We start from the raw sequence: 26209 nt of genomic DNA on the forward strand, positions 1-26209 counted from the left end.
ACATTTTACTTCACCCACCTATAACTGAAAGGCATCTTTTTGATTCTATCTAATGCTCCAAAACAAATGGGACGTTTTTGTGCAAAACGGAATGGGGAACCGTAGGAAATGTCTTTATATGCTTGAAAACAAAAAACAACAACACGGTGCTCATAAAGCCTGGATGTTCGATGCCTATCACAAACAGAACCCACTCAAGAAGGCACTTGTTCTCACCCCAAACCTCAGCAGCAACATAATAGCTCAGTGTCATCAGTCTCTCCAGCCTTATACTACACCTTCTTGACTAGAGTCCAGAAAAATATACAGTGCCTTTAAAGCCCGGGTGATCAAGGTCTAATCTCAGAAGCAACTTCATACGTCGATGCCAGCTCCATGCTGCACCTTCTTAGCAGAGCTTAATGCCTGAATTTGCCTGAATTTCTAAACCAACACCGGCACAAGTTTCAAGAAATACTTCCCACGCAAGACTAAGAACACTGGGCATCAGTTGCCCAGGCTTGGCAAAGTGAGGAGGTTCTTAGGGAAGAATGCTCCAAACCAACGCCCCGGTGATGGTCCTGTGTCATTTCTATGGTGCAAATTATCTACTAGCCAGCATCCCAGACATTTTGATCAATCTCTGGTGAGCTTTCTTTTTGTTGGCCCAGGTGTTCAAAGGTGTCTAGAAACACAAATGGATAACTCAAACTTTTAGAGAACTCGAGAGGCTCCCTTATCTGGCCAGCATGAACTTCAAGGCTTGCTACATCATACTGGGCAACCTACAACAGCACGCCAGTCCTGGAAATGCAGAACTAAAGAACCAGGTGTCAGCCCTTCTCTTAGGCTTCTAGGTTATGGAACTCCATACCACTATAGATACGTAAAGCGCTATCCCTTCTCTGAGTCCGAAAAAACCTGAAATCTCTTGTGAAAAGATCACGGACCCATCTGAAGAGAACACCATCCATAATTCCCCAGATACCTCTCCCTTTCCTGGTCCAGCACCAACACACACGACCCACTCCACCCCACAGCCTGACTCACAACCTTCCCATTTCTCTCTCCCACTCTGGTATAACTCTTGCCATGTCGACTTTTCACTTGCCTTCCCCTTTGTAAAGCGCTTTGTTTCTAGATTCATACAATGTATAGCAACACAGTGTCCTGATAGAAACTGCTATTAAGTATTGATAAATATATGCACAGGATCTCAAGCCTTCAAGATGAGGAGGAGACAGCGCATTAGAACAAGTAAAACAGAGTATGTTTTGTGTTTGGCAAGGCAGCGAAATAAAAAGTATTACCTTTACTCTGTCTCCTGCTTAGACCCTAGGAATACTCAGTGTGTCTGCTGAGAGTCAAGTCATTCACCCTTAAATCCATGACGGAGTGCACCTTACATTCACTGCAGTGTAGTTGTTTGCCTTTAAGTGAAGTTACAGTACTACCCAACCAGGGGGGCAAATTTACGTTTCCTGGCGCATCCCTGCAAATCAGCAGGGATGCGCCAGGAAACTTGCGACACGCATCTCAATCCTTGCGCCACCACGGATGTGCCGCATTTACAATGCAAATACACACCACTGGGCATGGGCTCCCAAGCAGCAAGGCCAAGCCACAGCCTTATATAATACAAAATAGAAAAACGCCAATGCTGCCGTTAACAATTCACCATAAATGTATCATCTCACAGTTGACTGAAACAAAAAGTGAGGGGATCTGAATGTCTAGAATAAATCCTTAGTTTTATTTACTTTTTACTTCATTTGAATTTTTTGATCATTTTTAAGCACATTTTTCATTTCAAAAAAACATATAACATACAATATATGTGAAACATTATATACATTAAAACATTCCCCTTCCAACACTCACACATACACTCACTTGTGAATCACAGTCAAACACTCTCATGCACACGGAACATTATACCACTAGTATTTACAATTATTCAAAGTCCACTGTTTCATGTATATTGCCATAGATTATAATTCACGCCTATTTGTATATTTCGCAAAAAGCGAATTTATTAATTAATGTTCTTATGGCAAGACAAGCACAAGGTCTATGCGTTTCGAACTCTTCTAAGTGTCGAGTTCTCGTCAGGACCACACACTCTAATTTTGTACAACAAATCAATTTGTAGAAGTCCTCAAGCCCACGGCGCGGGACAACCGGTGTGTCTTGATATTCACACCATCTCCCTATTGTGTTTCCTATTTTCATACGGTATTGGAGGGTTGTTTGTTTTCAATGCTGTCCCTTAGTTTAGGAGAGCCATTGTTGCAATCCGGCTTGGATTAAAAGATGGTATCCTTATTTGTGGACTGCCATCAGAGAATGCCGGCTTCTGGGGGTCTGCTCAGTCGCGAACACTCATTCACCCTTAAATCCATGACGGAGCGCACCTTACATTCACTGCAGTGTAGTTGTTTGCCTTTAAGTGAAGTTACAGTACTACTCAACCAGGGGGGCAAATTTACGTTTCCTGGCACATCCCTGCAAATCAGCAGGGATGCGCCAGGAAACTTGTGACACGCATCTCAATCCTTGCGCCACCATGGATGTGCTGCATTTACAATGCGGCGCATCATGGCGCATGGAAATGAAAATGCATGTCGCATCTGCTGCCGTAACGTTGGCGCAGTGCTGGAGTTGTGTCGCGGGCGCAATGCAACTCCAGCACGGTGCCAACCCTACCTATGTCTAACATGGTGTGTCAAGCCTTACACCTGCTTCAAGCAGGTGCAAGGTTTTGACGCATTGGGGTCGGAAAAGTACCCCCCCCCTGCGCCAGACCGCCCACATGAAACCTGACGCAGGTTTCATGTGAAGCAGGGCCTTACAAAGTGACGCATCTCCCTAGATGTGTCACGTTGTAAATACCCCGCAGCATGGCGCTGGCTTTATGCCGCCGCTGCGTCACAGAAGTGACGCAACGGCGGCGCAAAAGTGGCGTACGGGGCTTGTAAATCTGCCCCCAGAGGCATTTAATGTAATTACGGTTTGGGACAGGTAGTGCCTGTAACTTTACGAAAGTGCACCTCTCTCTATGGGAAAATGTGGCAACACAGTCAGTAAAGGAAACTAAGAATGTTTACCCCTGCAGACTGGTACTGGACGTACATAGTCTATCCTCTCCTACTTGTTCGGAGTGCCCTCCGCCCTGGGATTTACGGCAGGGATTTAGGATGCCTAGCAAAACGAGAAGACATTGAAGGGCTCATATATTCTATACAATTCATAAAGACTTAACAACTCACCCCTATAGGGTCTTCTCAAGCAGATCATCCTGAATGAAGACTCCCTTGCTCAGATGTCCAAAGACAGAACATGTCACTTCACACAACATTAACCAATTGGGTGGTTTCTCCAACATCAATTGCACTGTATGACGGAGACCCTGTTATACAGCCACACATATTGTAGTCTTACCTGTGGCGTACTCTGTGAAATGGTGTACACTTGCTGCGAATGAGGATGGTACATGTGTTGCTGAGACTGGAGACTGGTAGGGTGTTGTGCACTGATGGTGTACTGGTTCATCTGCAGGAAATTAAATTGAGACGAGAGGTAAATGTTAACTCAAACCTGAGGCAGGCTACTGTGAAAACAAAGGCAGCTTCCCCAAAAGAAGCGTAGTAAAAGGGTAGTTGTATACTTACGTTTCCCTCATGGGACGTCACAGTATTCAGGCCTAAAATCCCCTGTTGCATGCTGGTGTGCACATGGATCATTGTGTTATTTGGATGCATGCTGTTTGCCATTGACCCTACAACAATATGTAGAGGAACATTAGGAAGACAGAAACATTTCCGACAGTCAGTCTAAATTGCATGCAAGTACACTGAGTCCTTAATCTGCACTTGATATAAATAGGTGGAGTAGATTGGCAGTCACAACCTCAAAGCGTAACAATAGGAATATGCATTGTAAAAAGCAGCCATCTAGTAAAAACGTTTTAACATTCTATTAAAATATTATGAGATGAATCACGAGAAAACCGATTTATAACCCGGGGCGATTATAAAACGAAGTTTAATTTGTAAGTACTTTAATGAATATCTTAATCTAGATATCAAAGAGGAGCTATCACTCCTTAGCTGTAGAAAGCATCATAATACCAGCAAAAAAACAACACCTCACTTTTGCATAATTTCTAGTGTTTATCATCAAAAATGTTAAGATGATCGGTGAGAAAGAAACAAATAGCTGCTTTAAAAGCAAAAGCAGTATACACCATTATAACACAAACATTAGGAACGAAACATAACCTGACATGGCAATGTCGTTGCAATTTTGATGTGCAGAGGGGAGATCTGACTGGGCGGCAAGTTACCTGTCTGCTGAAGCACTGCATTCTGGGAGTTGGTGTTGAACTCCATTCTTCCACTAGCCATCTGCTGTAGCCGTGGCACGTCAACAGATGTCAGCCACGACAGTGACTGCAAGTCACTAGGGAGGTCGTCCTCGCTCAACGGTGAGGGGTCAGAAGTCAGGAGTCTGCAGGAAAGAGCACAACAGACCCAATCAGGGCACAAACGAGCTGGTGCCATTATGGCTCGCCGACTGAGCAGGCTGCAGGGGAGATCAGACAGAACAGCTTCATGCTTTAATCTTCGGCCCAGTTTCATGAAAATGAACAAGACCTGGAGATGGGTTCAGTGTGTTATGCAGCAAGGTAGTGTCTCCTCTCGAACAATTCACAGTAAGATTACGCTTTCTACATAATGATTAAAATCAGACCACTTATCTTCTTTTGCGTTGCAAACTATGTATTTGAGAAGGTAGAAATTATGATGCGGAATTGTAAAGGAAATCATTGTTATGGTGTTTGGGTTTGCAAAACATTTCTGCTTACAGGTGCAATAGAAACATTTACTTGCCGATAGACTGACAGTTGGGCTTTAAGAAAATTTCAGGAGACATGCACATAGACAGTTACTCAAGATGTTGGTGAATAGGTACATGTTGGCTGAGGGAGGTAATTTAGTTTGCAACAGAGAGTATGTAGTAAATGCGTGCATGGGAGTTGACCTGACTGATTATAGCAGTCGGTGTATCATTTAGCCTGAAGAGTCCCATCTTTGAAAGTATACATAAGTCTTAGGAGCATCCTTTGAACAAAATACAAGATTCAGTGGAGAGTTCAGGTGCCCCGTATTGCAAACTGGCTGCGGCCCAGGTTGGGTTACAAGGTGACCAAGCCCGGCCTAAGTCATGGTTGCTTTGGGCCTCTGGCTGGTTGCGGTAGGTTTTGGTACAATACACCCTCTCTGTCATTGTAAAGGAGTTGTAGCAGGAGCTGTGAGCGTGTAAAGCAAGCCTTTATCCACTGAATAGTCATCCCTTTCCTTACTAGTTTGCAGGCGTCTAGGATTGGGGTGGCACAATGAAGACCTATGAATGTGTCCTGGAGTCTTACACCTTAGAAGAGGGCCCCATTAGAATCAAGCATCATAAGATAGCACTGCTGGGTATTTCAAGTAAGGATGACGGAAGCAGGAGTGATGTTCACAAACAATAAGTGATTTTAGGAAGCCTGTGGCTAAAAAGGGAGTAGGAGTAACCCTGGAGACAAAAATAGGGTATGTGGCAGACATGGTGGCACATGGACGTTTCTGCATTAATGTACGGCCAACAGCATTGTCTTTCTCCACTGCATACCAATTCCACATAAAGAGGACAATTAAGTTAAAAATAAAAATAAACCCGTGTCCCGCCAGCAGACCTTGTACAGAAGTTCGATTACAGTCACATTATTGCTTTCTGTCTGGTTTTTAAATGAGGCCTGTGAAGCGAACGCTCAATGTGGTCTGTTCAGCTGCCTGTTACTCCTCCAAGTATTTTAAGAATACACTGTAACATACACAAGGCCTATATTAGGTCGCCCGTCAACATATTCAAATTAAATTCATTGAATGAGATATTCAAAAGGTGAGGAATAAGAAGGCAGAGTATCCACCAAAAAGATTATTACCAAAGGTAAGTCACTTTTTCATCTTTGCTATACAGCCGCTGTACATCCAGTGTACATGTTTTTATATTCTTTATTGTGGAGTACCAATCATAACCTTTGGATTATTTTAAGTTTATACATGTACCTAATACAACATCGTCCCCCAGCACAGCTCAGTTTAAGAGGCCAGAGGTAGATTGGCCTCTCTCGGTAATCATAAAGGTAATGTCAGTTATTTTTTTTAAAGAACACAACTAGGCACATCTATTTTTCAGAACAGCTTTTCAATGTGAGTGAAAATATCATTAACAATAATTTCTCGCTTCTGTTAGTTCTAGGTGCAGCACTTCATCAGCTGAAATACAAGAATGAATACCGACTAGCGTGAAGTAAATAGTTTCTGTTGAATTTTAATGAAAAAGAAAGACCCATTTCAATCAATAGACCGAGTACCGAGAGGATGGGACGGGGGGGGGGGGGGTCTAAACTACTGTCCTTAGAACCTGGAAAACTAGGGTGAACGTACGACGTTGTCACTTCACCAAAAACACACACACTGTGAGACTGCCATCATCAATTCAGCACCAAGTCTCACACATTGTAGCTGTGTGTTATATAACTAAACAACTACCGTCTGCTGCTGTAAGTAACAAATGTTCCCTTCACAGTTCACACCCAGGTATCGGTCAGCTGGCCCTAAACACATACCATACTGTTCTGTGCACAACATCTCATGTTCCAGATGCTCCTGTTGCAACAAAAATATCTTTCTACAGCGCTGTGCTCTGTCCACTGAAGCTAGTTCTGCAATATTTAAAATACCCCAAAATTATATTTAGTGATTTTCCGTTCTCACGCCTCTAGCTTACAACGGGAAGCTGAAACCTTACTGTATACAAACATTAGGGTTTGGTGGGCGGCAAAAACATGAGAGACACTCTCAGAACGGTTAAAAATCATTATTTTGAAATTGAGCTGTACGCATGTTGGATAAGGCAGTTCAACGACTCCTCCCCGGCCATAAATCAATAATTACGGTTCTCGTGATGCTCACTGCTGTTCAGACATGTGCCTGGACCACAGACGCCACGTGACCGCTTCTTGTGCTCGGCCATTGGCGCAACCAAAAGTAAGCACGAGCCGCCAGCGGTTTGAAAACAGGGCAGGCAGGCCTCGCCGATTTCCAACAGTTGGCCTCCCTGTTGTAAGCCGATGATGGCCCATTGTGCTTCCAACGACTGTTGCTCGGCGGCACGTGGCCCCATTGTCTTTTTCGGGCCCTTCCTTAATTGTTTTTCCGTGCTTTTAACAAACCTCACATTAATCTGGCTGAATGACAGCCGACACACAACACACAAAAAGATGCCATCTGGCGCCCTGGTGCCTGCCAGCCCTCCCAGACAAGTCAGCCCCCTCCAACAAATGAGGGGGTCAGCGGGGCGGTGGGGTCAGAGCCCGCTGCACACGCCTCCTGTCAGGAAATGAATCTTCCACAAGCACAGCATGGGCTGCTCATCGAACTGTAGGCCCAACCAGGTACATTTACATATAATGATCTCATTATGACGAGCTTTTTAAAACATCTTAAAAACAGGAGGATTGGGGGCAGGGTCCTCGCATTGCTTAAGAGATGATGAGATGTGAGTAAATTAGTCTACTTTTTCCATTCTGAGGGGGTCTCCTAATGGATTGTGCTCTGCTGCTGGAGGGACTAAAATGATTAATAATCCACTTCAGTTTGATATATAATTAAATGTCTTCACTAGGAGCAACAGCCTGAATGAGCATTGTGGCATGGCACTGCGCGGATCTCAACCCTTCTACATCAATGCAAAGCTGATGGCTGTATTTTTATTCAGCAGGCTTTGACCCAAACTGTGAGGTCAAGTTCTTCTCTACTGTCAACTACGGGTGAGCTGAACAAACAGCAGACACAATGAAAAAGCAGATTTTCCTGAAATACTGCCTTGCTTGTATTCTTTTTTTCCAAGTACAGTGTGTATGTGTCTGTAGCTACTATTACACTTGACAAGCGATAGTTTAGTTTTCACCTGTTTTTGCTTTCTATTGTTATGAATTAACTCCATTGGGCAACTTTGAAGTGGTTTTTTATCTGCTCTATTCCCAGGCCACAGTGATGCAAATTCAGTGTATGAACTCACCAGGCACCATTTATCAGTAAATGGACTATACTGGGGCATCACACACGTCTTCAAATTATAAACTAGGATACTCAGAATAGACCTTTGGCCTTTGAAGCACACACATAGCAACTTTAAAAAAAAGGAATAAAATGCATTATTGACTGATGCAAAGGCAATAGGTTCATAGCCCCTTCTGGAATTTAGAAAGAAATGTGTATTCTCCTTTACAGCTATTTGTTCACACCACTTTGTGGTCTTTGAAGAGAAGGCATAGTGTGGGCAGAGGAGAGAAATCGAAGGCTTCAATATGCCATCAAACTTACCCAATTAATCTTAAATTCAAACTTATTTAACTTGACTAAAAAGTCCTTTGCAGTTTTAGAACTGCAGCCTAACTCTCAGAGTCACTACATGAAAGAGACAAAGACCCTCATATGCACACCGAGGAATTAAGAGTAGGCCAGTGCCAGTCGAATCTGGATTACATCAAATATGGTCACTCTGTACCCTCTGGTGCTTCTCCAAACACATGTGGCCAGGGAAAACCGTCAGACTATGGTTTCAGAAAAATGCCAGAAATCTTGGAACTACAAGGGGAAATTGGTGCATAAGTACCTATTTCAGCTGCAACATTCTATTCCTGCGTGGAACACACTGGGAATAATACAGTAATATCACCATCGCAGTATTACCACACCCCCACAGTATCGATATTTCTGGGTGTGAAATTACCTATGCTTTGTTCCCACATTAGTTACATGAAGGCCATGGTGTTGATAAACATTTTACAAGAAACTTGTCAACGCTTTGTGTGATCATGTTGCTTCAGCATGGACTCTTGGATCAGGACCACTCTATCAAAGGAGATCACAAATATCACACATCTATCTACGCCGGATCCACAGCCAAACTTCAGAAAAGGCTCCAGCGCATACAGAACGCTTCCGCACGACTCATCCTGGACATCCCCCGATACAGCCAAATCTCCGCCCACCTAAGAGACCTGCACTGGCTCCCCGTCAGCAAGAGGATCACGTTCAGGCTCCTCAGCCACGCACACAAGGCTCTCCACGACATAGGCCCGAATACCTCAACAACCGCCTCACGTTCTACACACCCACCCGCCAGCTCCGATCCGCCAGCCTCGCCCTCGCCTCGGTCCCACGGATCCGCAGAACCACCACTGGAGGAAGATCTTTCTCCTACCTGGCAGCCAAGACATGGAACTCCCTCCCCACCCACCTACGACTGACCCAGGACCATCTCTCCTTCAGGAAGCAACTCAAGACCTGGTTCTTCGATCAGTAGCAGCACCCCCCCCCCTTTTCCTCCCAGCGCCTTGAGACCCTAGCATGTGAGTAGCGTGCTTTGTAAATGACTGATTGATTGATTGATATTGCTTGTGGGCTTTGGATTACCACTAGCATGTTAATCTGCTCATTGGCATCTGTCTCACCACGGTTGAACCCCTGGTCTGATAGAAAAAATGGAATACATGAGGGTGAGAATTTTCACTAGTCAAACTATGTCCTGCCTAACAAGGAAGAAAAAGTATACAACACTTTTGTCCCTGAATATGACAGCGGGCTGCAAGGCTTTATTAGAACATTTGAATATTTGGTGATTCATCGAAGACAATGGCATGACAGAGTGATAATAAGAGCTGTTTTTGGCTTCCTGCTCGAACTTCCAGAACTTGTTTTCCCTCTTTTCCTGTTTAATCTAGAACCTTCTATTTGTAGTGGGTGGAATGGTGTGACAGTATTAGAGACCTCTTGCATCGGGACATGAGGGTTGAGAAAGTCCTTCTCCCTTGTTATGACTCAGTAATGAGGCCTTTACCAACTTGTATAGTCCTTGGAAGTGGGCTATACATTGGAAGAGTATCTTCTGTCATACATTATAGGTGTAATGCAAGTCACCGAGGAGTTCTGTGACCGTATAGTGGAATGAAGGCCAAGGCTGAGTTCCTTTATAGGGTCATGGAACTCTAAGATAACTTGCAATATCCATAAGCCAGAGGGTATTTTGGCCAGATGTTGGCCAGATGTACAAAGATACTGGTTGCAAAAAGTGGTTGAAATCGACTTGACTTTTTTGCAATCAGTATCAAATTTTGCAAACCAGCTTATGTTCTAATAGATCGGTTAGCAAAAACCAAGTCGGAGGGGTTCACCGAATAACTGCCTAGGCAAGTCACAAATTGTGACTCCATCTGATTGACTACTTTTAAAGGGAAAGCGGCCTGTAAAGGACAGCAGACCATCCCTGTGAAAGCATTTCAAAATTGAATTTGTTTTTTTAAAAGCAGTCCAAGTTTCTTAAAGGAAACAAGGCTCCTAAAAAACAAAGATTTTCCCTTTTGAAAAACTTTAGTGAGGCCGCCTAGTTTCCCTAAAGCTCCTACTGTGATTCCCAAACAGGAAGAAGTCAAAATAGGAACAACCGTCATTCCAGTCGCAAACCATTGATACATATAGTACCAAATCGCAATTTGACCAAAAACATACCCATTCCAAATTGTGAATCAGTAATCATTTCTAAAACCATTTCCCAAAATGGTAAAAGGTTTTTACCTGGTGTAAGCCTGCTAACACGCTGATCTGTGAATCGGATGGTTTCCAGTCAGTAAACACCTTTGTACATCTGGCCCTTAATTTCTTATAAAACGAGGTAACAAAATCAACCTTGCCACAAAATTCTTAAAGCCTTGGTGTCTTCTTATTTCATATGAATAAGACAGTATGTTTGCGTTCATGAAGAATAAAAGTAGAATTGGTAGTGTGGAATGAAGCACCCCAAAAAGCTGTTAACATTTAGTTGCAAACAAATATTAGCCAGTTTAATGTAAATCAGATTTTAAAAAATGCTGAAGCTCCAAATTTGTATAAACATGCACTTCCTTCCTGTGAAAAAACAGATCAAAAGAAGTAAACGTCAATTCCCATTTTTCCTTGTTTAAACGATTTTAAACCACTACAATACATCCACCACTACTAGTGCCTACTACACCAACGTTGCAACAATTCATTTACCCCTACAATACATCACATTCACAATGGGTGTAAGGTGGGTGGGTAGTGCTAAGGGGGTTTTAGGCCCCAGGGCTGGGTGGTGTATAGGGGCAGTATGGGTTTTTTATGGGTCAGGGATGGGCAGTGTATAGGCATATCAATGGTTTGTTTGGGTACAGAGATAGGTAGTGTAAATGGTTAGTAACAGTAATTAAAGACTGGCCTTTATAAAGGAGTGTTTATCTTTATGGGATGGGTAGTCAGGTTTTTTAGGATTCAGGGATGGGTAGTGCATAGAGGGATTAAGAGTCTGGTAGGGTTCAGAGATGGCAAGTGTATAGGGAAGTAAGGAGTTTTGAGGATTCATGAATGGGTAGTGTATAGGGGTAGTAAGAGTAATTAAATAATGTTTTCTTATAAAGGGATTGCAGGATCCCATGTATTTTAATGCTTTATAAGAAGGTAGGCTACAATAGTACCAGAATTCTTGGCTCAGTGAAAATAGTAAAGGAGTGACAAAGGCTGACAGTACATCAGGGGCGGCATGTTAGGAGCCTCCAACTACATGTATCCTCTAGAGGTCTGTTTATCTGCTCACAGGTTTTCAAATAGCACTTAAAGAAGATGTGCCAACAGCTTCCTATTTTATTTGTTCTCTCAGCTCTCCTTCATTTCGGTTTCAACCTCCTAATTAGACTCCAGCAAATCCTTGTTGAGATATTTAAAGTCTTCAGTGAACCCGCACATAAGGTAAATATTATCAGCTATCCAATCCATTTACTTATGCCAACATTTATCAGATGCAATATTTTTTGCATCAATACATCACTTTATATTTTTTCTACTAATTTGTAAGACAACAGAGCCTTATATGAGCCCATTTCAGATATTTTAACTTATTTGCCTTTATTTGGCCTTACTTGTTAATAAGGGAAATGTCTTGCATCATGTAACTGTGGTACATCATTATTGTTAACTGCATTTTACTTATCTGTGGAGCTGGTTTCTGCTTTCAAGCATGTGCACAGAGTACTGATAAAAACAGGTACGGTTTGCATAAAAACACAATGGGGCCCATTAGGATGGCGGGGAGACTTTAGTCCGGCCGCCACCCTAGCGGTGCTGGGACCCGCACTGCCAATTAGGATGCGACCGCCACCATGGCAGTCGCATCCCACATCTTTAACATTGCGGCACCCACCGCAATGCCAAAGAGGCGTGTTGTGCATTGCCATGCACAAGGTGGCAGGCACCGTGCGGTGCCTGCCACCTTGTGCACGGCAATGAAGGGGGTACCGTAGGTACCCCGCAAGTGCAGCCCCCCACCACCCCCCGGCGGCCAGCAATGGGCCCCCAAAGAATTTCCGCTTCACCGCCATGGAAAGGCCTTCTGAACGCTGCATCATAATATGGATGGCGGTGCCTTCTAGGCACCACCACCATATAATGCCCCTGATACGCCCGGCTGGCAATCGTAACGATTGCCGACCGTCAGAAAAGTGGCGGACAGACTTTCCGTCCGTCACGTTACCCCCGCCATGATAATGTGTGGGGGGTAAATGCAGTTGGGATGGCGGGCGGATCGCCACTGCTGGCCCGGCGGTGGCGAGCCACCCGCCATTATAATCACCCCCAATATTTTCAAACTTCAGTATAAACTAAACCTAAAATCCTCTACATATTAAGGCAGCAGAAATTACATATCGGATTCTAACAAGATTATAAGTGATGAGCAGTAGTCCCCATTTCCCCACATTACTTTTGCCATTGACATTAAAACATTCCTCCTCCACTTCTTTAGACTCCTGGACATGACGATAGACTAGTCTACAGTGCTCTACTTGTTTTCGCAACTGATAGTAACAGTTCTAATTTTTCAAGCATAGACTAAAATACATATGATGTTTGTAGGAAAGTAGGATCTGCTTCAATGGTTACCCCTCCTTTTTACCTGGTGTAAAGCTGTATTTGACTAATCTGACTGGGTTCCTCCTAATCAAGACCCCAGCCTATCTGATTTCTCCCTAAATGGTTATGTTCATTACTTGGGTACACCCCAGATTGGATACTGGAATACCCTTATATGTCCCTAGTATATGCTACCCATGTACCCAGGGCATAGGTACCCCAGAGGTCTCCCATGGGCTGAAGCATGTATTATGCCATCCATGAGAGACCATTCAAAATAGAACTACAGGCCTGCTTTTGCAGACTGTGTAAGTTGGTGCTTGCACCACTTACTAAAGATATAGGTTTCCTATATCTGGGGTCACTGCACTTAAAACCTATAAGTCACCCCTCTAGCAGGCCTTTGCAATCCTGAAGGCAGTGTGCTTGGTTCTAAGTGAGAGGGTGCCCCTGCATGAGTAGGATACCCCTACAGCATACGGAGTCCATTCTCCCAAGTTGTCAGTGAAGCAGCCATATACTATATAAAGGGGTACAGCGTAATTACGCGATGGCCATCTCGAGAACGGCTGCGACGAATCCTATCATGTTGGGTATAAAATATTATGGAATCATACCCCCACACGGACACGGTAAGGTATGATTCCAAGCGATGGAAGAGCCCTCCGTTAGGCTCTCCGTGTTTTCGGTACCAGCCTTCTTGACTTGTACAGCACAAAATAGTTGCTGCCAACCAGAGACACGATTCTGCCCTCCTGCTGCTGAGCCAAGCTCAAGCATGGGAAGACTTACCTGGGTGTAGGTCCCTAGATTCGTCGTGGGATAAGATTCAGATCAGACACCACTTCTTCTACCGTATGGGCACTCTGGACTTTGCTGGACCTCGTTTGGGCTCGAATTCGTCTCCCTTCCAGTCTGCTGCATCGTCTGTGTCTATGCACCATAAAGGAACCTTGCAAGGGCTATGGGCATCAAAGACACCAGAAAGAATCTCCCTTGGAGTGAAGAAGTCACTCCCTTGAATTCGCAGGCACCAAAACTAAGTCGACTGGTCTGCTGATCCTGAGCTCCTCCAGACTCCATAAGGTTCTGCAAAACAGGTGGTGGATTTCCACAGCCCCCGAGGCCTGCCCTGCCCTCTCACCAAGTTTGAGGCAAGTATCCCTCATGGAGGTTGCAATAACCGAACCCCTGTGCACCGCGTCAACTTGCAGTTCCAAAGGCTTCCTGGCTTACTTCCAAGAAGATCTTCGGGCTCCCAAGTAGCCCCAACCTTGAGCACCTCCAGCTACCATAATCTTCAGCCACACCGCATCGGGCCTGCTTCTTTTGGGGAGCTGCTTGAGGTCCTCTCGCGGCTCCAGTGCCTCCAGCCTCTGGGTCCTATTGAGGGTCACCTTTGCTTCTCCTGGGCTCCCCTGTTTGCTTGGGGCCTGCTCTGACTTCCCTGCTTTGGGTGAGTCCCCTGGATCTTACTGGGCCCAATGTTGTGCCTTCTTCAATTCCTGCTTTGGTTGCATTTGCCAAGGCTTGGTGGTGCACCTGCTGGACACAGACCCCATAGAACTCGACATCCTTCGTGGGACAGCTCGTGCACGGCTCCTGGTCCTCCTCAGCGTTGCCTGGTCCTCACAGGTGCAGAGTCAAGTTCATCGTCATCCATCCTGCAACACCCAACATCGGCGGGCATTCGTCTTACAAGTCTCCTGGTCACTCCTGAGTGACATAGACTCTGTCCCCTCTGCTTGCAGTACCTCTTATCTTGAATGCACCTACAGATTCCACCGGACACTTTCTCCTCTTCCAGCAGCGGCCCTTTCCTGAAGTCCTTCATTGGGTTCGACAGTGGTTTCCGACACCACTTCACAGGTATGCACCCGGCTTCCCTGGTGTAGGTAACGTGGGTACTAGGGTATCCACAGATGAAGGGGGTGGGACTCTCCAACCTTCTGTCTTCCCCGGGGTTTCTTCAGGATCCACTGGGAAGTGTCCTTAATCTTTCAAAATGCAACCGCAACTTACACATAGAGTTATACGGAGCTCTCTGTGGGGTCCCTATGTACTCACCTTGGGTGTTTCAGTGGGTCCCCAGCACTCCTGCGTCCTCTCATCATTGTCTTGACCCTAGTCGTGTTTCTTATAACACTTACTTAGTGTATGGTATGGTCCCCCCTGGGGTCCACTGTAGATTACGTGCTATTAACTGTGTTTCGGTGTTAAAGTATTGTGTGCATTGTGCATTTCTCAGGGTAGGAGATATTTCTATGTGTTAGATAGTGTTCTATGATAAATACATATTTTTATAAATACTTTGTGTGGTTCTTTTTCACTTAATCTATACTATAAGGTTGCATTCTGGTGAAAAAGCTGCTTTAGACTCCTTCTGGACTAAGCCTGAAGGCTGCTCTCCACTGCTACCACTTAGACCTTCTAAGGTTGTCTAAGGCCTCTTGATTCACCATACGGGTTGTCTGGACTGGTGCAAGGTGCCCACTTACATTAGTTCCCGCAGCAGTTTTTTCACGGTCTCCCCCACCGGGACCAGGCAGCGGATCCTCGGACCCTGCCCCTTTTGAAATTACAAACTATCGCCTACTTGGCCGAAACGGGGCTCCGTTCTCGCGCCACTTCCCATTCCGAACGACTTCTTGAGCACTCCAACTCACCCGATCCAAGCAACCGGACCGACCTCTGCACTGGCCGAAATGGGGCTCTGTTCTCGTGCCTTTACAACACCATCACGAACCCTTCGAATGCAACAAACCACTGGATCCAGCTAACGGACCCACTACTGTTCCTTGTTCCGATTTCTGCTCCTGTCTGGCCATAACGTATCTCCGTTTGTGCGCCTTCACCATCCTTGACTTCCCCTTGGATCCTGCCTTACTCACCCGCACACCCACCATCCGCTTCCAGAACGGGGATCCGCATCTGGGCCAGCACCCACCTCACTCTCATTAATCGGCAACCAGGTCCCTATGAAGATCCTAAATCAATAGGATTGAAACGCCGTCGACCTCCATTACAGCGCAACTCATGGCGCACTACCTTCTTCGATTCCGAAATTAATAGCAACTCCCCATTCACCAAGGAGGAACCAACAACTTTGTATATATTGTTTTCACCCATATGTCACTCGCGCCGTCACTGTTTGTCTCACTATCACGTATTGCACAAAACCCCCTTGGGTTGCCACTGCATTATTTGCCTCCCGTGCTGTTCTCCAAACTATGTTTATTTAATTTTCTTGAAAAAATGTGTCTTTAAATATATGATGCTATATGCACTTCCAAAAAACTAAAATTCTGAGTCTCCCTTTCTTTTATGTCCAGATCCTTTATAATGTCCTGTACATGCAAACATATCTGTTGCTCAAGTGAATCCAGTTGAGATATTGTTGTTTTATACACACTTACATTAGTGGACATCATATACCAGGCCAGCTTCTCACAATGTTCATACTAATAGGAGGCATTAATGTTTCTCTCGTCAGCGTTACTCATTGTATCAAGCTCAGAGTATGAACAGCTGGGATCGTAGACGGGATCTCCAAGTTACACATGCATTGAACAGCTGGGATCGTAGACGGGATCTCCAAGTTACACATGCATCTATCTATATTATATGCATTAAGTCACCAAATAATTTAGCTTACATTACGTGGAGTAGGCTGCATTTCCACACAGTGTGGCAAATGGCAAGAGTTGCATTGCAGCACATCTTCTTCATACTGTACATGAGTGGAAAACATGGCACGGGCAGTGGGCATAAGAATGCTTCTTCGACAGTGTATGGTAGGACACCTAAAAATACTGCTTTCGAACTGGTTGTCGGTGGAAACTATTTAAGGTGCCAGAGGCTGTGTATAACAGCGGGCACCACAAAAGCCTTTTGTATATTGTCTGGGCAGGGCATACTAGACTATGCTTATTCTACATTTAGGAAGGATATGGGTAATAAAACATGCTTTTCTACACTGTATAGTTAGTGACCACTAATAAATGGTTATTCAGCCTGCCTGACAATGGACACTAGACACTACAGCTTCCATAATATATGGCGCTGCACACTGGATGTTCCTTCCTATGCACGGGATGGCAGAAGATACTAGATTATGCTTCTTCCACTTTGTATATGCTATGAACTCTAAATTAAATTAAATCTGCATCAGCTGCTATATGCAGCGAAAAACAGATCATGTGTCCTCTACACTGTATACCACATTCTGAGGCGCACATTCACCATTGTACACCCCCTCTTCTCGCCTTAGCATTTGACACTAGTTCACACCTTTTCTACACTCTGTGGGAAACGAGATCTAGGTGGCACAACCTGCTTCACATTGTACAGGGCGTAAACTCAATAGCCTCAGTTACATATAGTTAAGGGAATGGCCTCATCTTATAGGTCAAAGTCATAAAATCACATATGAAACTTTAGTTCTTGGTCAGTTGTGTATATTACAGATCACTGCCCAATAAAAACACATTTCCTTCTACCACAATAAAACGCTGTGTTTGGCAATATTTTAAAATGTCATATTGTTGAAGCGGCTTACACTATTACATGTAAATAATATCACTAGAAAACAATAAAGAAACTTCCTCATGTATATCACATTGCATTACCACAAGAGCACTTGCGACTTGATGAGACCTGTAGATGGAACCCTTAGCCCTTGTAGTCACGCAAAGCTCAAATAGCAGAACAGAGTATTTGTTTGAATCTCAGCCCTAAAATCATGAACACACACAAAAATGGTGGACGGATCACTCATCCAATTTCACTTCATGGCCACTACTTTTTAAGGCTATGGTCTGCAGTGCCACAGCAACACTCTAATACTGAAATCTATGTCTCTGTCTCAGTAAAGATGATTAGGTACTCATACCCCAGCCAAATGAATATGCATACCAAAGTCATAGGTGACATGAATGTAACAGAACTGGATAAGATTGCATCAAAAACAAGCACTGGCAAAGTCAACATGTTTTGCACTGTTACGCTGGTGCGAGGGTTTAATTTCTCCCGATTTCCATTTTACTGCAAATAAATGTCACAAAAAAGAAAAAGCATAGATAATATGCCACTATCTAAATGTAGCAGCCACGTTCTTTCTATAAAAATGCAACAAAAAAAGCTGCGAGACGAATATGGGCTCCAATAATAGAATGGAAGCAAAGGTTGGGGGAGGCGTAAGCATGCAGTAAGACATTTAATAACTTGCTTTACTTTGAGTCAATAAGAATCAGTATAGGCAGAATTTGCATAATGAATTTATGAACTTATTTAAAGGATTAATTTGCTAAAATGAATGCTTTCTGATTTTCTTATCTTGGTGAAATATATAATGAAAATGAAAATGTAATCTTGATGTTGATGAACAATAAAAATATTTTTTTTAAAAATGCAACAAAAAATAACCATTACATACTATTATTTTTTTGTGTTGAATTTCTTTATTAAGTATTCAAACAGTTGGACACAGAAAACGAAGCAGGATTGTACATACAATGTTCTGGGTTACATTCACATAATCATCTCCACCCAGGTACAAATATGTAATATGTCGCCATAGATTTGACACTCTGTTCCTACAGTCATAACACTCATACACTGCAAACTTTAAACAGGGGTGGTAGTGGGAAAAGGGGAGGGTATGGGAGAAAACATATGGGGTGGGGGGAGTACGTATGTGCCTGTACAGTTCCGCATTCGTGCCACCTCCCCTACCGGGCTCGATGAAGCTACTACCCTACCTTAGCTCGCGCCCCACTTCTCCTCGTCCCCCCAAGATGCTTGGAAATGAGAATGGGTTATTTCTTTAATACCTCGTTCTCTGTTTGAGAGGCGAACCAGAGAGCAAAAGAAGGAGGTGTTTGGGGGTGCTGATCTATGATAGTTTAGCAACGTATCCGTCTGACCCTATGGCCATGTTGCAGCGCAGGAATGTACACGTATGGGTGTGCCGGGAAGGAGGGGGGGGGGGGGGGGGGTAGGTGGGGGGGAGAGAAGGGAGGGGAAAATAGCACCTGATAACAAGATTAATAATGATGGTAGTGAAAGTAATGGTAATAATAATAATAGTCGCAATGGCAATAATAGTAATACTGGGAATACTGAAGCAGAACCATAGAAAGAGGAATAGAGGAGGGAATGAATAGAAACGAATAGAGCGGTAAGAGGGTGGGTAAAAGAGTGAAATTGAGGGGAGTGGCGACGGCTTCTAGAGCCAATGTGGCGCACTATGCAGCCAATCACCAGAGCCCGCTGCTGTCACATCTGCATCTGTATCCGGTGCCTCTATGCGCAAGAAGGGTGTCCATATCTCTAGAAAGGTGTCTGATTGATCTTGTAAGTTGTATATGATCCTCTCGTGGGAAACCGTTTGAATCATAGCTGCCAGTAACACTCTTGTGTCGGGGGCCAGCATTTCATATTATTTGAATAAAACAGTACAGATCTCTTGTAGAAAGCAGGCATTCTTAGAACAGATATAGAAATATATATTTATTTTTAAATGCAGAACTAATGACTTCAGGAACAGAAAGAGGACAGACAGGAATAGAGCTGGTTGAGCTCGTTAAATAGTATACCAGCATATCATAATAAGAAATATTGTCGGACCTAAGTAACGTAAACTAAACAATGTTTACAAAAATATTGTACTATTGGGAGCAGATTTTCTGTCCGAGGGACCATACAGCATTAGGAAATGGGTCAGTCCACTTCAGCCATTGGATCCCCTGGGAGAATATCCAATCTTGGAATTATACATAAATTAGAAATTATGTGAAAAACATTAAAAGATAAATCTTCTTGTGTGCACAAGTAGTGTTAAGTCAATAGCTCAGTCATGCATTAGCACATTAAAGTCAAGACATATTGCCAATGCTTGTTAAACAAAGGATGGGATATTGGACAAAGATACAGAAGTAGTCGTGCATGAAAGTCTTCAGCACGGAATAAATAAAAGTACGCCTTGTTCAAATACATGATATGTGATGCATTCAGGGCCTGTTATGTTTTATTCATAATACCACTCCAGTTGTTTTTGCAAAGTAGATCTGGGGCGCCACTAGGCCAAATGATCATAATATATATTGTACTCAGCAGTACTGTAATCGAACCCCATTATGACATTTGCGGGAACTCTGGTAATCTGGTGTCTGCCACTTACAGACTCCACCTGCTAACATTAAATCCCCAGCAACTCCACCTTCCCCAGGGTTACTGATGCCCTTAGTATCAGTAACGGGTAAGGGGTGAGGATAAGGTGTCAGTTATCTGACACACCTCCAGAGATGTACCTGGGGTACTCAATGTGGCACTTATTTCTGAAAGGGCATAATAAATTAGGGCCCATCCTGATGGTTGGGTGGCAGTCACAGCCAGATGTAGCAGTAGTAGGCGGCCCACCAGAGTTTCCTTACATAGGCGTAGAAAGTGGCAAGGAGCCTGTAATACGGTCAGATCCACCTTTGCCTTTCTGTCTCTACACAGGCACACACAGAAGAGACACCGAAGGTGGTTAATGTGCATGAATTGTGTCTTTTCCTACACACCCACATGATGTACAGCACACAGGATAACTCCATGATGTACAGCACACAGGATAACTCCATGATGTACGCACACATGATAACTCCATGATGTACAGCACACATGATAACTCCATGATGTACGCACACACGATAACTCTATGATGTACAGCACACAGGATAACTCCATGATGTACAGCACACAGGATAACTCCATGATGTACAGCACACAGGATAACTCCATGATGTACGGCACACAGGATAACTCCATGATGTACAGCACACATGATAACTCCATGATGTACGCACACACGATAACTCTATGATGTACAGCACACAGGATAACTCCATGATGTACGGCACACAGGATAACTCCATGATGTACAGCACACAGGATAACTCCATGATGTACGGCACACAGGATAACTCCATGATGTATGCACACAGGATAACTTCATGATGTAGGCACACAGGATAACTCCATGATGTACGGCACACAGGATAACTCCATGATGTACGCACACAGGATAACTCCATGATGTACGTACACAGGATCACTCCATGATGTACGCACACAGGATAACTCCATGATGTACGGCACACAGGATAACTCCATGATGTACGCACACAGGATAACTCCATGATGTACGGCACACAGGATAACTCCATGATGTATGCACACAGGATAACTCCATGATGTACGCACACATGATAACTCCATGATGTACAGCACACAGGATAACTCCATGATGTACAGCACACAGGATAACTCCATGATGTACAGCACACATGATAACTCCATGATGTACGCACACACGATAACTCTATGATGTACAGCACACAGGATAACTCCATGATGTACGGCACACAGGATAACTCCATGATGTACAGCACACAGGATAACTCCATGATGTACGGCACACAGGATAACTCCATGATGTACAGCACACATGATAACTCCATGATGTACGCACACACGATAACTCTATGATGTACAGCACACAGGATAACTCCATGATGTACGGCACACAGGATAACTCCATGATGTACAGCACACAGGATAACTCCATGATGTACGGCACACAGGATAACTCCATGATGTATGCACACAGGATAACTTCATGATGTACGCACACAGGATCACTCCATGATGTACGCACACAGGATAACTCCATGATGTACGGCACACAGGATAACTCCATGATGTACGCACACAGGATAACTCCATGATGTACGTACACAGGATCACTCCATGATGTACGCACACAGGATAACTCCATGATGTACGGCACACAGGATAACTCCATGATGTACGGCACACAGGATAACTCCATGATGTATGCACACAGGATAACTCCATGATGTACGCACACAGGATCACTCCATGATGTACGCACACAGGATAACTCCATGATGTACGTACACAGGATCACTCCATGATGTACGCACACAGGATAACTCCATGATGTACGGCACACAGGATAACTCCATGATGTACGGCACACAGGATAACTCCATGATGTACGCACACATGATAACTCCATGATGTACGCACACAGGATCACTCCATGATGTACGCACACAGGATAACTCCATGATGTAGAGCACCCAGGATAACTCCATGATGTACGGCACACAGGATAACTCCATGATGTACGGCACACAGGATAACTCCATGATGTACGCACACAGGATAACTCCATGATGTACGCACACAGGATAACTCCATGATGTACGTACACAGGATCACTCCATGATGTACGCACACAGGATAACTCCATGATGTACGCACACATGATAACTCCATGATGTACAGCACACAGGATAACTCCATGATGTACGCACACAGGATAACTCCATGATATACGGCACACAGGATAACTCCATGATGTATGCACACAGGATAACTCCATGATGTACGCACACAGGATCACTCCATGATGTACGCACACAGGATAACTCCATGATGTACGCACACAGGATAACTCCATGATGTACGCACACAGGATAACTCCATGATGTACGCACACAGGATAACTCCATGATGTACGGCACACAGGATAACTCCATGATGTACGCACACATGATAACTCCATGATGTACGCACACAGGATCACTCCATGATGTACGCACACAGGATAACTCCATGATGTAGAGCACCCAGGATAACTCCATGATGAACGGCACACAGGATAACTCCATGATGTACGGCACACAGGATAACTCCATGATGTACGCACACAGGATAACTCCATGATGTACGCACACAGGATAACTCCATGATGTACGTACACAGGATCACTCCATGATGTACGCACACAGGATAACTCCATGATGTACGCACACATGATAACTCCATGATGTACAGCACACAGGATAACTCCATGATGTACGCACACAGGATAACTCCATGATATACGGCACACAGGATAACTCCATGATGTATGCACACAGGATAACTCCATGATGTACGCACACAGGATCACTCCATGATGTACGCACACAGGATAACTCCATGATGTACGCACACAGGATAACTCCATGATGTACGCACACAGGATAACTCCATGATGTACGCACACAGGATAACTCCATGATGTACGTACACAGGATCACTCCATGATGTACGCACACAGGATAACTCCATGATGTACGCACACAAGATAACTCCATGATGTACAGCACACAGGATAACTCCATGATGTACGCACACAGGATAACTCCATGATGCACGGCACACAGGATAACTCCATGATGTATGCACACAGGATAACTCCATGATGTACGCACACAGGATCACTCCATGATGTACGCACACAGGATAACTCCATGATGTACGCACACAGGATAACTCCCTGATGTACGTACACAGGATCACTCCATGATGTACGCACACAGGATAACTCCATGATGTACGGCACACAGGATAACTCCATGATGTATGCACACAGGATAACTCCATGATGTACGCACACAGGATCACTCCATGATGTACGCACACAGGATAACTCCATGATGTACATACACAGGATCACTCCATGATGTACGCACACAGGATAACTCCATGATGTACGGCACACAGGATAACTCCATGATGTACGGCACACAGGATAACTCCATGATGTACGCACACATGATAACTCCATGATGTACGCAAACAGGATAGCTCCATGATGTACGTACACAGGATCACTCCATGATGTACGCACACAGGATAACTCCATGATGTAGAGCACACAGGATAACTCCATGATGTACGGCACACAGGATAACTCCATGATGTACGGCACACAGGATAACTCCATGATGTACGCACACAGGATAACTCCATGATGTACGCACACAGGATAACTCCATGATGTACGCACACAGGATACCTCCATGATGTACGTACACAGGATCACTCCATGATGTACGCACACAGGATAACTCCATGATGTACAGCACACAGGATAACTCCATGATGTACGGCACACAGGATAACTCCATGATGTATGCACACAGGATAACTCCATGATGTACGCACACAGGATCACTCCATGATGTACGCACACAGGATAACTCCATGATGTACGTACATAGGATCACTCCATGATGTACGCACACAGGATAACTCCATGATGTAGAGCACACAGGATAACTCCATGATGTACGGCACACAGGATAACTCCATGATGTACGGCACACAGGATAACTCCATGATGTACGCACACAGGATAACTCCATGATGTACGCACACAGGATAACTCCATGATGTACGCACACAGGATAACTCCATGATGTACGTACACAGGATCACTCCATGATGTACGCACACAGGATAACTCCATGATGTACAGCACACAGGATAACTCCATGATGTACGGCACACAGGATAACTCCATGATGTACGGCACACAGGATAACTCCATGATGTACGGCACACAGGATAACTCCATGATGTATGCACACAGGATAACTCCATGATGTACGCACACAGGATCACTCCATGATGTACGCACACAGGATAACTCCATGTTGTACGTACATAGGATCACTCCATGATGTACGCACACAGGATAACTCCATGATGTACGGCACACAGGATAACTCCATGATGTATGCACACAGGATAACTCCATGATGTACGCATACAGGATCACTCCATGATGTACGCACACAGGATAACTCCATGATGTACGTACACAGGATCACTCCATGATGTACGCACACAGGATAACTCCATGATGTACGGCACACAGGATAACTCCATGATGTACGGCACACAGGATAACACCATGATGTACGCACACATGATAACTCCATGATGTACGCAAACAGGATAGCTCCATGATGTACGTACACAGGATCACTCCATGATGTACGCACACAGGATAACTCCATGATGTAGAGCACACAGGATAACTCCATGATGTACGGCACACAGGATAACTCCATGATGTACGGCACACAGGATAACTCCATGATGTACGCACACAGGATAACTCCATGATGTACGCACACAGGATAACTCCATGATGTACGCACACAGGATAACTCCATGATGTACGTACACAGGATCACTCCATGATGTACGCACACAGGATAACTCCATGATGTACAGCACACAGGATAACTCCATGATGTACGGCACACAGGATAACTCCATGATGTACGGCACACAGGATAACTCCATGATGTATGGCACACAGGATAACTCCATGATGTACAGCACACAGGATAACTCCATGATGTACGGAACACAGGATAACTCCATGATGTGCGGACTCAGGATACCTCTATTCACAGGCCTACGAAGCGTTTATTGTTTTCCTCAGGGGTAGTTGCCACCCTAGGAAGTCACTGTAACCTTTCCATCTTAGTGTCTAAGTGCAGGCGCTTTTTCTGTTCTTGTTGACAGTCATATCCGAGGGTCAATCTGGACCTTGCACGCCCGGTCTCCCTCGTCCCTCCTCTGATTTGGGTTCGAGTGTGAGAACCCTGGATTAACCGGCAGTCCTCTAATGTCTTCTTCTGTAAAGCAGTGGGATCTTTCTTTAGTTCTGACTATAAAGCTTTAAATAAGTCTGTAAATACTTTCGAACTGTTCTCTCGGTGATACAATGAGGACAAACTTTTGAACTTTGCAATGTTTACATGGGGATGTGTTTGTCTAATAAGCCGCTTGCCAACCTCCCCTTTTACTATTATTATGTAAACTTCCAAACCCACTGGAGATCTTTGTGGTTGAGGTTATGGAAGGGTAGGTTTCAATCCGGCGAAGTAAAGTCTTTCATTTAAAGATGTTATTTTCTTAAAAGCAAAGCACTATGACAGCGCCCTCAATGGCTGACATGTCGCTTTGATGGTTCCGTAGTATCATGCTTAAATAACCGTTTAAATACCCGTCTCCCAATAAGATAACACAGAGATCTCACGAGGTCACACATCATGTGCTCCTACTTTGTCTATTTGTTCGTCTACCTCTACGCCATATAAGTCAAGCGCTAAAAGTAAAGAAACGAGTAGCTGCTCCCACTTGACGGGGACTTCAGATCTCGGCTAACAACTGACAAAGCAGGTAAAGTAGGTATCTTCCTCGGAACATGTTGTATGCAGAGGCTACACCTTGATTCATTTACTATTAGATAATTTTTATATTGCAAATAAGTAATCGTA

The 26209-nt window shown here is 44.3% G+C and overlaps 1 protein-coding gene across 1 annotated transcript in view; it reads right to left on the minus strand.

Annotated features, from left to right (window-relative positions):
- FOXN4 (forkhead box N4) overlaps positions 1–26209 on the minus strand; it is a 66019-nt gene that overhangs the window by 23136 nt on the left and 16674 nt on the right. The window contains exons 3-5 of the mRNA XM_086944723.1: positions 4325–4488; positions 3651–3757; positions 3421–3531 (exon numbers count right to left, since the gene is read on the minus strand). Of these exons, the coding sequence (XP_086800849.1) occupies positions 3421–3531; positions 3651–3757; positions 4325–4488 (382 nt within the window). The remainder of the gene's footprint in view (positions 1–3420; positions 3532–3650; positions 3758–4324; positions 4489–26209) is intronic.

This window comes from Lissotriton vulgaris, chromosome 11, assembly GCF_964263255.1.
Source record: "Lissotriton vulgaris chromosome 11, aLisVul1.2, whole genome shotgun sequence".
Classification (NCBI taxonomy): domain Eukaryota; kingdom Metazoa; phylum Chordata; class Amphibia; order Caudata; family Salamandridae; genus Lissotriton; species Lissotriton vulgaris.